General features: G+C 50.5%; 2 protein-coding genes across 8 annotated transcripts in view; one reads left to right on the top strand and one right to left on the bottom strand.

The window, feature by feature from the left end:
* The window catches only part of SGSM2 (small G protein signaling modulator 2), a 38,660-nt gene extending 34,384 nt beyond the window's left edge, over positions 1-4,276 (top strand). For 5 of the 7 annotated variants that reach the window (XM_005525651.3, XM_005525650.3, XM_088066148.1 and 2 more), the window contains 4 exons: positions 285-394; positions 817-913; positions 1,703-1,870; positions 2,165-4,276. In XM_005525651.3, the coding sequence (XP_005525708.1) occupies positions 285-394; positions 817-913; positions 1,703-1,870; positions 2,165-2,253 (464 nt within the window). In that variant the 3' untranslated portion in view covers positions 2,254-4,276. The remainder of the gene's footprint in view (positions 1-284; positions 395-816; positions 914-1,702; positions 1,871-2,164) is intronic. The other 2 variants (XR_001331661.2, XM_014255100.2) reach the window with 2 other exon arrangements.
* Positions 4,277-11,049: 6,773 nt separating this feature from the next.
* The window catches only part of MNT (MAX network transcriptional repressor), a 35,099-nt gene continuing 31,893 nt past the window's right edge, over positions 11,050-14,255 (bottom strand). The window contains exons 5-6 of the mRNA XM_005525649.3: positions 14,025-14,217; positions 11,050-12,498 (exon numbers count right to left, since the gene is read on the bottom strand). Coding sequence (XP_005525706.2) covers positions 11,792-12,498; positions 14,025-14,217 — 900 coding nt within the window. The 3' untranslated portion in view covers positions 11,050-11,791. The remainder of the gene's footprint in view (positions 12,499-14,024; positions 14,218-14,255) is intronic.

Genomic DNA, 14,255 nt, shown 5'->3' with positions numbered 1-14,255 from the left:
GCCGTGTCACTCACTGACTTCCAGATTAAATTCTACCAAAGTTAGTAAAATTACTGTGTTCTGGCAGTTCCTGATGCTGAAAAGTTGGCTGCAGGCTGGATTCTTTGAAACATAACCAGTGAAAATGGTCCAGAGTTGGGAACCAACCTCTCTTTCATCTAAATCCTGGGATTCAGAGAACAGCAAAGGGGAAGACCCTGTTTTTCCCGAGCCCTGCAGTTCCATTATTTTGGTTCAAGAAGTCCCACAGTTGCCAGCACTGAATATCTGCCTTGTCCCTGCAGATCAGCTGGCCTACAGCTGCTTCAGCCACCTGATGAAGAGGATGAGCCAGAACTTCCCCAATGGAGGTGCTATGGACATGCACTTTGCCAACATGCGGTCCCTTATCCAGGTGAGTCTGCTTTTAGGGTGTCTGAAAGAAGACAAGGCTGTGGCAGAGGCTCAGTGAAGGGTGAGAGCTCCAAGGAGTGGGGTTCAGGCCTGACTTCAGAGCTCGGCAGGAGTTGTAAGTGGATTTGTAGAGTTACAGCCTGAGAGCAGAGGTGGAGATGGACATTTGCCACTTGTTGAAAATCAGTGGGATCTTCACCTTGTTCCTTGGCCCTTTAAAGTCATGGTGAAGATCAACTGTGACTCCTCAGCTCAGCACTGAGTCAGGGCACCAAGGTCACAGCACTGGCACCCACAGCGAAGGGCTGTTTCTGTGCTGAGCAGCTGCTCTGACCACAGGATGAAGAGCAGAGTGGGAGTCCAGTGCCTCTGACCTTGGATGCTTTCCGACCACATTCTGACAGCTGATGTTTTCCATTCTAGATTCTGGACTCGGAACTTTTTGAATTGATGCACCAGAACGGAGATTACACTCATTTTTACTTCTGCTATCGCTGGTTCCTGCTTGACTTTAAAAGAGGTAATAATGCTCTGTGCCTGTAGTTTAGAGTTGTGTAGAACTGTAACAGCTCTGTGTTTTGGTGTGAGTGTCTGTCAGGATGGTCAGTGGCAGCTGGGATCACTGGAGAGTTTGTAGTCAGGAAGGGTAATACAGCTCGGAGATGAAACAGCACTGGAATGAGTCCAGGCTTAGAAAGGAGAGTTGCAAATTCCTGATGATGTGATTGAAGGCAAGTTCCTGCCCAGTGCAAATGCCTGGTTGCTCAAGAAGGTGATCCCACTCCTCTGTAAGCTTTGATAGCTCCTGTCTCATCCCTGTGGTAACAAGGAGCTGCTCAGCAGTAGCTCAGGAGCTGCTGTACTTTGAGTGAGGCACCTTGTATGGTGTGGGAGCACCCCTGGATCCCAGGATCCTTGCACAAACACACTCCAGCAGAGTGTTGGTGCTGACAGGCCCACTGCAAAGCCAAGATACCCCTGGACACACGGTCAGACCTGCAGCCTGTCACGTAGCCCTGTAGAACACCCGGACCTCCTGTGCTGCTCTCACATGGTCACTGTGGTTCAGGTGCCTTCCTGGGCTTGGCTCTGCACCACCCCACCTCCAGGCTGTGGTTAATTGTTCTTTAAGCCAGTCTATGCCTCATGTGCATAAGGGACAGGAGTTGGCTGGAGGAGAGGGGGAGAGGAAAAGGAGGAGTCTTCAGGTTTTGTTCATGTCTGAGACATGCCTATAGACATTGGTGAGAGAGGAGGGACGTGGTCAGTTGAATAATCAGATGCTCTTGTAATGTTTATTCCCATTCAGAATTGTTGTACGAGGATGTATTTACAGTGTGGGAAGTTATTTGGGCAGCAAAGCACATCTCTTCAGAACATTTTGTCCTTTTCATTGCCTTAGCACTTGTGGAAGTTTATCGAGAGATTATCCGTGATAACAACATGGACTTCACTGATATCATCAAGTTTTTTAATGGTAAGAGCCATTCTGATAAAAAGTAATGAGACTTTGCTCCTTCTCCCTTCCTGAGACTGTCTGGTGCAGTTCTTGTTGTGACAAATCCCTGCTCATTTTAAGCTCTGAGTCTCAATGCCGGGTATTGCAGCACAAGGGATTCATCCACTTCTTTAATTCTCCAAAACCAACCCCCTGCAATGCTCTGGGGTTGCTGCTTGTTATAGTAATTAATTAGTGCTAATGCTACATGAATATCAGTGCCAGGGCAGGAAGGTGGTGCTGACAGTTAAGATGTTTGTCTGTGTGTCTTAGAAATGGCTGAGCACCACGATGCTGCGGAGATCCTGAGGATAGCCAGAGACCTTGTCTACAAAGTGCAGACACTGATTGAGAACAAGTGACCATGGACAGGCTGTCCCTGGGGCCTCGCTGTCAGCCACTGGATGGAGCATTCCTTGCACTGTAATTCCAAATGGTGTTTTAATTGCATCTTCCATGTAATGTAATAAATAGTGAGGAGATGGTAACAGACTTTTAAAACTCAAACTTTCCCTTCACCAGATGAGATTGGTGTTTGATAGTCCTTGTTACACTCACTTTGTATTTCCAGACAAAACCTTTTTGCATTCTCTATTTCCCTCTCTAGAAGACATCTGTCTACATCTTTGTGATGTTGAAAGGGGGATTTGACAAACTGCAACATTTCTATTTTGACTTACTGTACCTGTAAAGCCTGGATGCACCTTGTGTGCTCTGCCAGAAGCTGCCATGGAGGCAAGGTTGCCAGCACTGGACTGGGTCCTTGGAGGAGCACGGTCCTGGACTCACTGTCTGTGCCTTGAACATGGAAGAGAATGTGTCTGAGCTCATGTTGCTAAAACATTTGGGTTTGTATTTAGCAGTGACTAAAGCTGATAAGGTTCCTGCTGGGAGAATGGCCTTAACCTAAATGCCACAGGTCATGGGAGCAGTGGTGGAGCTCATGAGCTAAAACACCAGTTTGGCCTTGGCTGACTGGCTCACACTGCTCAGTCTTCATGGCCCACGCAGCCTTGCCTTTGTTTTGCTTTGCAAACTGACCCTGTGACCACTGCCAGCTGCCAGACCCTGCTCCGTGTTGCTCAGGTGAGCAGCTCCAGCCCATGGACAGGACCCTGCTCATACTGGCAGCTCCTTGCTCCTTGTGCTGTGCAGAGCCATGGATTCACATCCCATGGGAAGCAGATGGCAGCACCCAGCCTCCCCCAGATCCCTCATTTCACCCTCCTCCTCCTCCCTGCCCTGCAGAGCTTTCAGGGGCATGTCTCCATGAGGTCCCACAAACCAGGATCTCTGCAAGCAGGATCAGCCCCTGCCAGGTGAGGGAGCTGGAATTGCTGGAGGGCTCTGAGTTGCTGCTGCAGCCCCTGCTCAGCTGTGGAGCCCTCAGTGAGCCTCTGGATGGTCTGTGGCGGGGCTGGGGGGACCGGGGCTCCCACCAGCACTGCTGGGCTCTGCTGGGGCTGCTGGCCTCCTCTGCACTGCATGGGGTAGGACTCTCACCTCTGCTCTACTTGCTCTCCCCAGGTGCCTGTTGCTGCTAAGTGAAAGTGTATCTCTGGGCCAGACAGAGGGAGGGAGGATGGAGGTTCTTCTTGCTCATGGAGTCAACTGCAGATTCCACGGATACTTATGACCCATGCTCCCGGCACAGAAAGTCCCACAGCCCCTGCTCCCATCCCTGCTCCCATCTCTGCTCCCGTCCCTGCTCCCGTCCCTGCTCCCATCCCTTCTCCCGTCCCTTCTCCCGTCCCTGCTCCCGTCCCTGCTCCCGTCCCTGCTCCCATCCCTGCTCCCATCCCTGCTCCCATCCCTGCTCCCATCCCTGCTCCCATCCCTGCTCCCATCCCTGCTCCCATCCCTGCTCCCATCCCTGCTCCCATCCCTGCTCCCATCTCTGCTCCCATCCCTGCTCCCGTCCCTGCTCCCGTCCCTGCTCCCGTCCCTGCTCCCATCCCTGCTCCTGGCTCTGTACAGGCCTGAGCCTGTCCCCAGTCCCAGCAGTGCCCAACCTCTGCAGCCCCACGGCTGCTCTGCAGTTCCAGAAGTGCTCCAGGTGTGTCTGTTGGTTCACTTGAAAACTGGAAAAGTATTTTTTAAAAGAATGAGAAGAGTGAGAAAAACCTGCACTTCCCAGAGCCTGGGGAGTGATGGATGTACAGATAATACTGCACTATTTTCCTTTGGTATGTTGGGAATGTTCTGTACAGCTGTTTCACACAAACCCAATCAGTGAACTTTGCTGTATTTGTTAGAACATTCTGTCTAATTGGATTTTATCAATGTTGTGTATTATTTATTTTTGTTGGGAGCAGACTCTTCTCTTTATTGCTCAATTATTTATGTTTAAATGTAACTTATGAATAAATACTTATCGTCAAGGCATCCTGTGGAGCTCTTTGGGAGCAATTTCTCTCCCCACAAGGTGATTCCAGCAACGGAACAGGGATGAAGCTGTCTGGGAGGATAGGGAAAGATGTAATTAATGTTTCTCTGATGAGCTGCATGGGCTGTAGTGCTAAAGGCAATAAATAGGTCACCATTAAGTAGACGCCTGAGGTCTCTTAAATTACTTTAAGGGCAGCTTTCATGTATGCAGTGGCTGAGCCTGAGCCAGCCCAGCCCAGAAACAGAAGTAGGCTTATGGTAAGTGTTAAAGAGTTTCATCCTGAAATTTTAGGCCTGATTGTGCTGCAACTGTATTGAATCCAGCTGAGCTGCTGGACTTCCAGGAGAGATCCTCCTCCATCATTCCCAGTCCTTGTTCAAACCCCTTCAACTCCTCTGGCTCCATCTCCTCTGCAGCAGGGATGGTTTCTCCTCAGTCTCACCTGGCTGCTTCTGGCAGTTTTTGCAGAGATGTTCCAGGTTTTTAGGCTAAATGGGTCTGGAGATGAATCCCTGGGGAATTACAGAACATTTCCCCATTCCACCATAAAAAAGCCCAACACAAGCCTGTGTGTGCTGGGGTGGGTGCAGCCATTCCTCAGCCACTGCTCGTTACAGCTGCTAATCAGGTATTTATCCCTATCAACAAGGATCAGCCCTTTATAGAGTGCATCCAAAGCCATACTGGCCTAAATAAACTTCCAGTGTCCTTGTGTCCTCTGCATTCACCTGTCTACATGGTGGGACTGGGGTGGGCTGGGCACCTGAGCACCACAGCTGGGGTTACAGCTGGCTCTTGTCCCTCTGTCCTTCCCACACATCTGCCACAATTTCCGTTGCGCAGTCTCAGTTGTTTTTAATGCAGTATTTAGACCTGTGGTGTTCCCTCCCAGCCCCTCTGCCTGAGCTTACCCTGGGGTCCAGCCCCACCCCCCGACCTGCTGCCCCGAGGCCACCGAGGAGCTGGATGACCATTCGCGTCCATCGCATCCGCTGCCGGAGACAAGGCAGTGGGAGAAGCTGGCGCTCGGCCTCCAGCACCTGCGGCAGGTCCGGCCGGGCTGTTCAGCCCATCCCTGCTTACCCCAACCCACGGCACAGGGAGACCCTGACGGGGCTGCCCAACAGGGGAGTCCCAGCAGGAGGGTCCCAGCGCGCCGCTGCTCCGCTGGGCCCCGGTGGGGCTGCTGGGAGCCCTCAGCCCTGCAGTGCGGCCAGGATGGGCTCCTCAGCAGAAGGGCACAGGACAGGGCACCGTTTTCCAAGTTCTTAGAGATTCCCGAAGCTGCAGAGGCTTTGCTTTTCCCCTGCACAGCACTGCTGGATCCAGACACACACACGGCCCTCCGGAAGCTCTGCCTGGCCCGGGTGAGCTCCAGCCCCGCGGATCCGTGATGCACCCGGAGTGGCTGCGGTGGCTCCGGAGGGAGGGAAGGCATTGCTCTTGAAACTGGGAAATCACAAAGTGAGGGATCTGCATGCAAAGCATAGGGAAGCAAATGCAGAAACCGGTTTCCGATTTCAGTGCATGTTTATTTCAGTTTTATATTTATTTCAGGCAAGTGCTTATTACATGGATATCATTCATGTTGGATACCTAAATTCTGGAGCATGAAGAGCCAGTATTGTACAGCTGAATAGTAAAAATACAATATGTACAAAATTAGTTGCTTTTTCACATAGCAGATGTATCCAAACACATAAAAATCTTTACAGTCTAGAGTTTGTCAATATTCAGTATTTCAGTAAATTGGTAACACAGTGACACGTCCTCACTGTAAACACAGACCGCACCTGCCCAGGTGAGCGTGACATGGGGGCTCCTGTGAGGTGCAGGGGAGGGATGGGGGCTCCAGGCCAGCGACGGCAGCGACTGGGCTCAGTCAGCAGCTCCAGTGACACATTCCTAACGCGGGGAGCACAGCCAGATAAAATAAATAAATGCTTTAGGCAGGAGGGAGGGAGGTCACATGCAGTGGACAGAGCAGGGGGTCCCTGCACCCACCACGCCTCCTCACCCAGCAATGCCCAGGCTGGGGCCTGACCAGAAGCCAATACATCATTGGGTGGTTGCAGTCAGTCCCTGATTTCTTGCTCTGTCAAGCCCCACCACACTTTTGGCTCAGGTTGTTAAGGCGTATCCATAAGGCTTTCGCACCGGGATCCCGCGGGCAGCACGCGGCCAGCGCGGCTCCGGCCGGAGCGTTCCCGACAGCCGGCACAGGCAGCACCGCAGCCAGCGCGGGCCTGTGCCTGCCACAGCAACACAGCCTCGGGGAGGATGTGCCTGCCTGCCAGCCAGGGAAAATCTCACAACAGAGATGTGCTGGGAGCCCGGGGCATTTCCCTGCTGAGCCGTGGTGGCTTCTGCACCAGCGCTCCCTCACACTCAAATTCCTATTCACAGCACAAGGAATGGGGTGAGTCAATGGGCTTCATCCAGAGCTAGAGCAGAACCAGCCATGCTGTCCTGATGAGAAGCACCATGACATCCCACAGCCCATTCCCACCAAATCCCAGCATGGAACAGCCCTGTCCCACACTGATGGTGCAGGGACAGAGGCGAGTGGGGCCTTCCTTCGCTGTTCAGCAGCCCCAGGCAAGGAGTGAGCCAGCCTGGGAACAGCCGAACACAACCTCTGCCAAGACTGCACCCACCCAGTGCTGGGCTAGGGCTGGTATTTTAATAGTTCAAGTTTGGATTATCAAGTTCTGTATAAAAGGGACAGAAAGAAGCCATGACTGAGTCTATCCACAGCCTATTTTCCTTAACACTAAACATCCACTTCTAACAACTGATGTTTCACTCAGGGAGGAAATAACCTAAAGATAAGTGTTATAATCCATTTTAATCTGTCCCAAATGATAACAAGGGATGGAAAACAGGCCAGAAGTATGAGGGTTTTCCTCTCCACACCCCCATAGCTTTCTAGAATCAAAATAAGACTGGAATGAACAACTGTTCAGAAAAAAACATGCCAAGTCTCAGAGGAGCCTCACCTGTGAGTGCTCAGAGCTGCTCACCTCCACACCAGCTCCATGAGCCCTCTGCAGCAGCCACGTATCTAACTAAGCTAATTAAGCAAGTGCCTGAACACCAAGACAGGCTGAGCCAAAGTCCTGTTCAGGTAAACAGAGGTCAACTGGTTCATCAGGCTAAGGCTGCTCACCCCACTGGGACACTGGATTCCCATCACAAAAAGCAAAAGGGCCAAACAAGCAAGTCATCACATGGGGCAAAGGACACCTTCCCCCCGACCCCTGGCACACAGGAGGTCTCCAGAGCCCCTTGTACCCACCCAACCTGGAACAGTTCTCACTTTTTTTCTTTAAATGCAAAAAACGCCCTCAGGATGCAAACCAGTCCAAAGAGACACAGGCTACATACAAAAACCAGACACAATAAGCCTTGCATTGCATGTCTACAGGAATCTACCAGGCGTGCGCACAGACAACCACACCGACACCGACACAGCAGCGACACCTCACCTCCACCTAAACCACCCAAAGGCATTTTTTTTGTTTCTTTTGTTACAGAAGGCCACTTTGAAATAAAACAAAGAAAAAAAAGACAAGGAGCCCAAGAGCAGCGGCAGCAGCCGGCTCAGTGGGATGAGGAACGCTCCGGCCGTGCTGTGGGTGCCTGGAGAGCAGAGGCCTCTGCAAAGGGCTGTCCCCTCTGTCCAGTTCTGCTCAAAAAACCAAAACCAAGCTGTGCCAGTGGCCAGGGGCCCAGTGGTGGCACTGGAGCCCTTCTGGCCGTCGGCACCCAACACTCAACCCCAGCACGGACAGACAGATGGACACACACACATACGTGCTGAACAACCCCGACAGCAGCAGTTTGGCTCCAGCCCTTATTTCCCCATGTGAAATGTGGGTGACCAGCTGTCCCCACGTGTCCCCAGGGACACACAGCCCCGCTGCCTCTCAGATCTCACGCAAGCAACTGCAGAGAACATGGGAAATCAGATCACTTCCCTTCCTAAGATAAACTACACAGATCTGACTAATTTTTACTGGTGAGGTCAGGAATATATTCCTGTATCTAAAGTGTCAGCATTAAGAGCTCTTTTCAGGATCATTTTAAAGTAGCAGTTTGGGTTCTTTGCCCTATGCCTGCACCTCTCTGGCAGAGGAGCTGGAAGTGGCTTTGGCAGGCGCCAGGGCTGCCGCGGGCAGGCTCAGCCCAGCACAAGGTTTCCCAGGGCACCAAGCCATGCTGGGGGTCTGTGCCCACACATCTGCCCAGCTGCAAACACCTCTGGCAGTGCTGGCTGAGCTCCAAGCACAGGTCCAGCTCCTGAGCAGCACTTGGCTGTCAGCAGCAGGACATGGAGCGTGTGGGCTGCAAGGGCACCTGCCCTCAGCAGAACCATCTCCACTGACCAACAGGCTCTGAGCCAGGTGTGACAGGACAGAAAATCCTCACAAACTACCATTTTCTATTCTATTGTTTTTCTATTGTTTCTGTGGCATGGTTACAATAACTAATATTATTCAACAACAGAAGAGATTTCTTGTAAACTTCATATTTATTGATTTTTTGGGGGGGAAAAATCAGATCTTATGAATCCCCAAGTGTACATATATATTTATATATAGCTTTCTCCATAGGGAAAACATATATCAAAGGAGGAGAGACATTCCTAAAGTGCCCCTTGTCATACAGTACTGAATGGGATTTCTAAGAGCATCAGTGTAAATCCAAAGTTTCTGAGCAGGAATAACAGAGGTGGAAAAGGAAGGGCTGTGGCTGCTCTTCTTCCCACAGAATAGAGAGAAGTTTGCTGACTTTAAAAAACCGAAAAAAAAATCCCAAAGAAATGTTTCTGGTAGCCCTGAAAAAGGCAGACAATAACAGGGGTACACACAACATTTAGAGCAGCTCCCGGGCTGGCCAAGGGGGATGTTCCTAATAGGGAGACCAACATCCATGAAGGGAATCAGACAGACAGACAGCATGGCACAACTCCATGGGGAAAGAAAAACTGGCCAAGACACCAGACTGGGCAAGGCAGGGCCGCTCTTGGATCTAAACCATACGGGAGCAGAAGATGAGGTCAGCAGCACAGGTCAATATCCCAGCAGAAAGCTCATCTACCTGAGGCTCAACCAATGCTCCTGCCCTCAGCCCATTCTCAACCTGGCTCCTCCTTCAATGAGGAGAATTTGTTATTTTGTAAGTTGGAACAGTAAGAAAAGGCAGAAACACATGACCTCCCCCTCCTGACGCCGCTGCAGAAGGCAAAGCCACACTCCTGAGGAGGGAGGTGATGCTGTTGCACACACTCAGCGCTCAGGAGTTTCTGATGAGAAGCTGACCTGATACCCAAACCTATCTCAAATCCTGGCTCACAACGGCCTCCTTGGGAAAGGACCTGCAGGGACAAAGGACAACCAAGTCTTGGCAATCCTGGGAATCCCCCAGTGTTAACGGTGCACTGAAATGAGAATAAACAATCTATTTAAATGAGGTTTTAGGAAAAGAAATCCTTCAAAGTTTATCCATTCTGCAGAAGCTGTGCTGGCAGTACAGCCAAGAGCTTTCTGAACTCAAGGATGCATGAAAGAAAAATAAAACAAGTGGTAACTGGGGCTTTATAAACAGACTTCATACAATTCCCAGCGACACCTGCTCAAAAGGCACAATCACCCCGACCTCCAAAGTCATTTCTGCTGCCTCCAGACCAGTTTTAACTGGGGACAGTATGGAACAGGCAGATGTTCTCAATTACACTCCTGACACTGTTCACACCAGTCCTCAACAGGCTTATTAAGTTGTGCTAGAGTTAACAGGTGTTTTGGGCAGAGTATGGACGCTGTTTTCCTCAGGACACCTCAGCCCCACACTGGATGCAGCCTGCAGCATGGTGAGGTGTTCAGCCACCCCCTCCTCCTCTCCCACAGCTCCTGGGTAGATGTGGGACCGTCCTCCCATCCTGCCCTAGGAGAACGGCTGCTGGCTACAGCAGCATTTTGCCTGCAGTAAGGACTGTGGAATACTTATTTTAAAAAGAGAGGAAGACAGAATGGAGGTCATTCACAGCAGTTACTACACACACAGTGCAAGGACCAGAACATTCAGCGAGCAGCACAACAGCATTCCTCCTCTCCTGGCTCTCTGGGATTTGCCACTGACCTCAGACAGGTCTGCCCCAAACACTGGGAAGGGGAACAGGAGGGTCCTGAGGGATGAGGGTTCTTTGGTGCACATCTCACTGCCAGACATGAGCTCTCACACTGATTTCCTGCAGCAAACCCTTATCCTGCATAAGAAGAGTGCTTCCCTGTCAAAGGGAACAAAGCTGCTTGAACTGCCTGCACTCTGGAAGGGAACCACATCCCCTTTTATCCCTTTCCAAACCCACTGGCTCCCACACCAAAGCGTGCTCAGGACAGAAAAAACTAACAAACATTAACCCATGCAGCAAATCTACCTCATTTCTCTTGGTCTTCTTATCCCAGGTTCCATTCACCAGGTCACAGAAACGCCCTGCAAGCTGCCAGCACAATGTGCCTCTGCCAAACAACAAACCCAAGAAACCTGGGGTGGCTTGGACCGGCAGGAGGGACCCTGACCGGGGCCATGCCACGCACAGAGATCTGCAAAACCAATTATTGCATCAGTAAACCAAGCCAGACAAAATACAAACGCCCGCCAAAACATCCAAACAAAGCATTGCCAATCATTAAAATAATAAAAACCAGTATTTTTTTTGACATAACTATAAAAAATCAAGTAATTTATAAAATGGCAACAAACCAAGTCTGGTTGTGTATTCTTTTTCCTTTTATTAGACAGGACAGAGAATTTCCTTAAAATGCCTTAACAAGTCACAGTGATTTTAGATGGTTTTTGAAATGTAATAATATATTGATGGGAAATACCTTTAATATGGTTTGACTCGTGGTTTGTTGTTGGGGTTTTTTTTGTCACTGTACTCTGGTCCACCAAACCATCTATCTTATAGTTTCTTATTTAGAGAGGACACTCTGTCTTCTTCCTCCAAAAATTAATTTTGTCTCATAATCCTGCAAAATAATCAACCTTACAAAAGGCCTTCAAATGTTATATTTATATATATATGTATATACATATATATATACACACACATACACACATATATATAAATATAGACTTCTATGATTTTTTTTCCCATTCTACGCAATGTCTCAATAAAGAGATCAGCAATTTTTATTCTACAAAGAAGCAACACATAAGAGGGCAAAATTAAAGTCTTAAGAACATCATATCCATAGTTCACTCATTACACATAAAAGGAAAAAAAATCACCATGAACAACTGTCTTTGAAGTTTCTCAGATGAGCGGCTCTGAGCACGGAGCGGCCCCGTCCCGGCGGCAGGCGGGCACCGAGCGGCTGGGACAGCCCGGCCCCGCCACTCCTGGCATTCCCACGCTTCCTCCCGCCGAGCCGCACGTGGTTGGAATGTATGGAGTTTCCTTAGGAAAGGTTCCCAACAAAGACCTCGCCGTTGGACCGTCCCCTCTAGGCCAGCTTCAGCGTGCTCACCGGGAATGACGGCATGGTCACCATAGTCACTGGGTTTAGGACCGTCTGCCCGACCAGCTGCGGGTGATGGACAACTTGGGTTCCCACGGCCGGCTTGGCCATCACAGCCGGCTGGCCCAGGCTCGTGGTGCCGTTCACTTGCTGGTGCGAGATGGTGTGAGCGATGTGGCTCACGACGGGCTGGCTGACGGCCACGGGCTGCGGGTAGATGGGCAGCTGTGGGCCCAGGTGGGCCATGTGGTTGATGGTGGCTGGGTGCACAGTGATGTGGCCGATGGGCTGAGCAGCAGTGGTGAGTTGCACGGGGCTGGATGTAGAAGGTGCAATGTGAGCAATGTGCTTGGTCTGTGGACCCTGAATGACGTGGTTGACAGTCTGGATGACCGAGGCGTGGGTGGTGGCCGTGTGGGCAATAACAGTCGATTGCACGGTCGAGGCCGCCACGATGTGAGTCTGTGCAGGAACGATCGCCTGCGGCGGGACCAGTGCTTGTGTCTGGAGGGAGGGCTGGGCGTGGGGCTTCTGCTGGATGGACACGTGTGGGGGCAGGACCGTGGGGAGGGAGGGAGCAGCACTGGGGGGGACGGCTTTCAGCAGCTCTGGGTGCTGGCGCTGGGTGAGTTTTGGTAATGAGTTCACTGGCCTGTCATCTTCCATATCTTCATCCATGTTGTCTTCACCCTCTGCAAAACACAAAAGGAAGAAACTCCCATAAAAAAGCAAGCAGAGCATGAACTGGTCCAATGAGCCTCCCTAAAAGGCAGCATCAGCAGAAGAGTCATGCAGGAGGCATCACTGAGCTACAGGCTGGTGGCACAGTGGCACGGCACAGCATGATGGCATGGCACAGCACAGCCCTCTCCTTGCTGCCTGTGGGCCAAGGACGTGGAGCCAGGCAGGTGTGAGAGCTCAAAGACCCAGCTACAGCAGGGCGCTCCCAACAGGCTGAGAGGTCTCACTGGGCAGGCAAGGGGAGCACCATGAGCAGAGGCTGACAGAATGCACCTGGCTGAGCTGTCTGAGCTGAAGTGAGATCCTTCTGGGAAGAAGAACAGGGTTTCCTTTCCTGGCCAGTTGCTCCACCAATCAGCACCACTCCTTCTGCTCCCAGAGAAGGAAGGAAATAGCCATGGAGAAACATAGCAGCAAGTCTCTCATATGGTTCTGGAAAATGGACTCTTGTCCAGTCCAGGAATTAAGGAAGCAAAACAGGAACATACTAGCTCTGAGATCAGGAAGACAGGCCCAGCATCCTGGACTGCCTGTTCTAGTGCCAGCCATACAGCAAAGAATAAAAATCTCAGAAGACACAGAAGCAGCAGGAACACCAGGGAAGACACTTCCCCTTCACTAGCCCTGGGCAGCAGCAGGTTGATGCAGCTGCTTTCACCAGAGGACACTGCAGAGGGAACAGCTGGCACTTCCAACGACAAAGCAATGCTACTCCCAACTTCCATCAGACTACACCTGGAGTCTGCACCTACAATCAGAGGTGATGAGCCTGAAAAAACTCAGGTTTTCCCTTCCCAGAACCTGCAGTATCATCTGCCTGGCTTGCCAAGAGCAAATGCTAACTTGAAGGAACTGCTGTGAATGTTATGCACTGCTAAAGCCTCCGTGTCTCTGGAAAGCTCTATGTCCACAGACTGCCTACTCTTCCTGCTGCAGATCCCTGGTGTGGAGAGAAGCACACACTCTCCTATCTCACAGAAACTTCTCACTAGAACTGCACGTCAGGTATCCATTAGTGTCATTTCATCTTCACTGTGGATCCTCCTCACGCAATGTGAAGGCTCATTAAGTTGTTCAAACGCTCAGGTGATTCTCCCTACACCAAAACCTTCTTCTAAATGTGCTGAACACCCTCCCACATCCACACAAATACACCAGGATGCCCACTTCTAACGAGGAGGGCTGCAGAGCTGTGCAAGAAAAAAGCTAAGTTTGGAAAGCAGGGATTTATCTCCACAATGAGGTTGGATGTGCAAACCCACACTTTGTATCTACTCAACATTGATGCACAAGTTTCAGTTTATTTCACATGAGCAGCAGTGTGTTATTAACAACATCAATTATTATAAACACTCCATACTTTATTCTGAATGTAAAGAAACCCTGATGCTGCTAAATGAAGATCCCCACCACCCCAGCGTAGGTGTGTCAATGACCTTCTGTGATGATTATGAAAAAAGAGAAAAATTATGAATACCTGATGCTGTCGAGGTAGATGCCTGGTCATCCTCTGGCTGAACTGTCTGTCGAATAATTCTGTCAATCTCCAAGACATCCATCCACTGGCTCAACTCGTTCTTCAGTTCTGCCAGCCGCTGCTGGGTAGCGATCTTCTCTCTTGCCAGCCGCTCCATCTCGTGTTCATATTCCTTTTCCTTCCTCTTTAAAGTCTAAAGTCAGAGAAAAGAAAAATAAATATAATGAGAAC

This window comes from Pseudopodoces humilis, chromosome 23 (assembly GCF_049639895.1).
Source record: "Pseudopodoces humilis isolate 2021_Gansu_Grassland_sample_001 chromosome 23, ASM4963989v1, whole genome shotgun sequence".
Classification (NCBI taxonomy): Eukaryota; Metazoa; Chordata; class Aves; order Passeriformes; family Paridae; genus Pseudopodoces; species Pseudopodoces humilis.
This window is presented reverse-complemented; position numbering and strand designations above follow the sequence as displayed.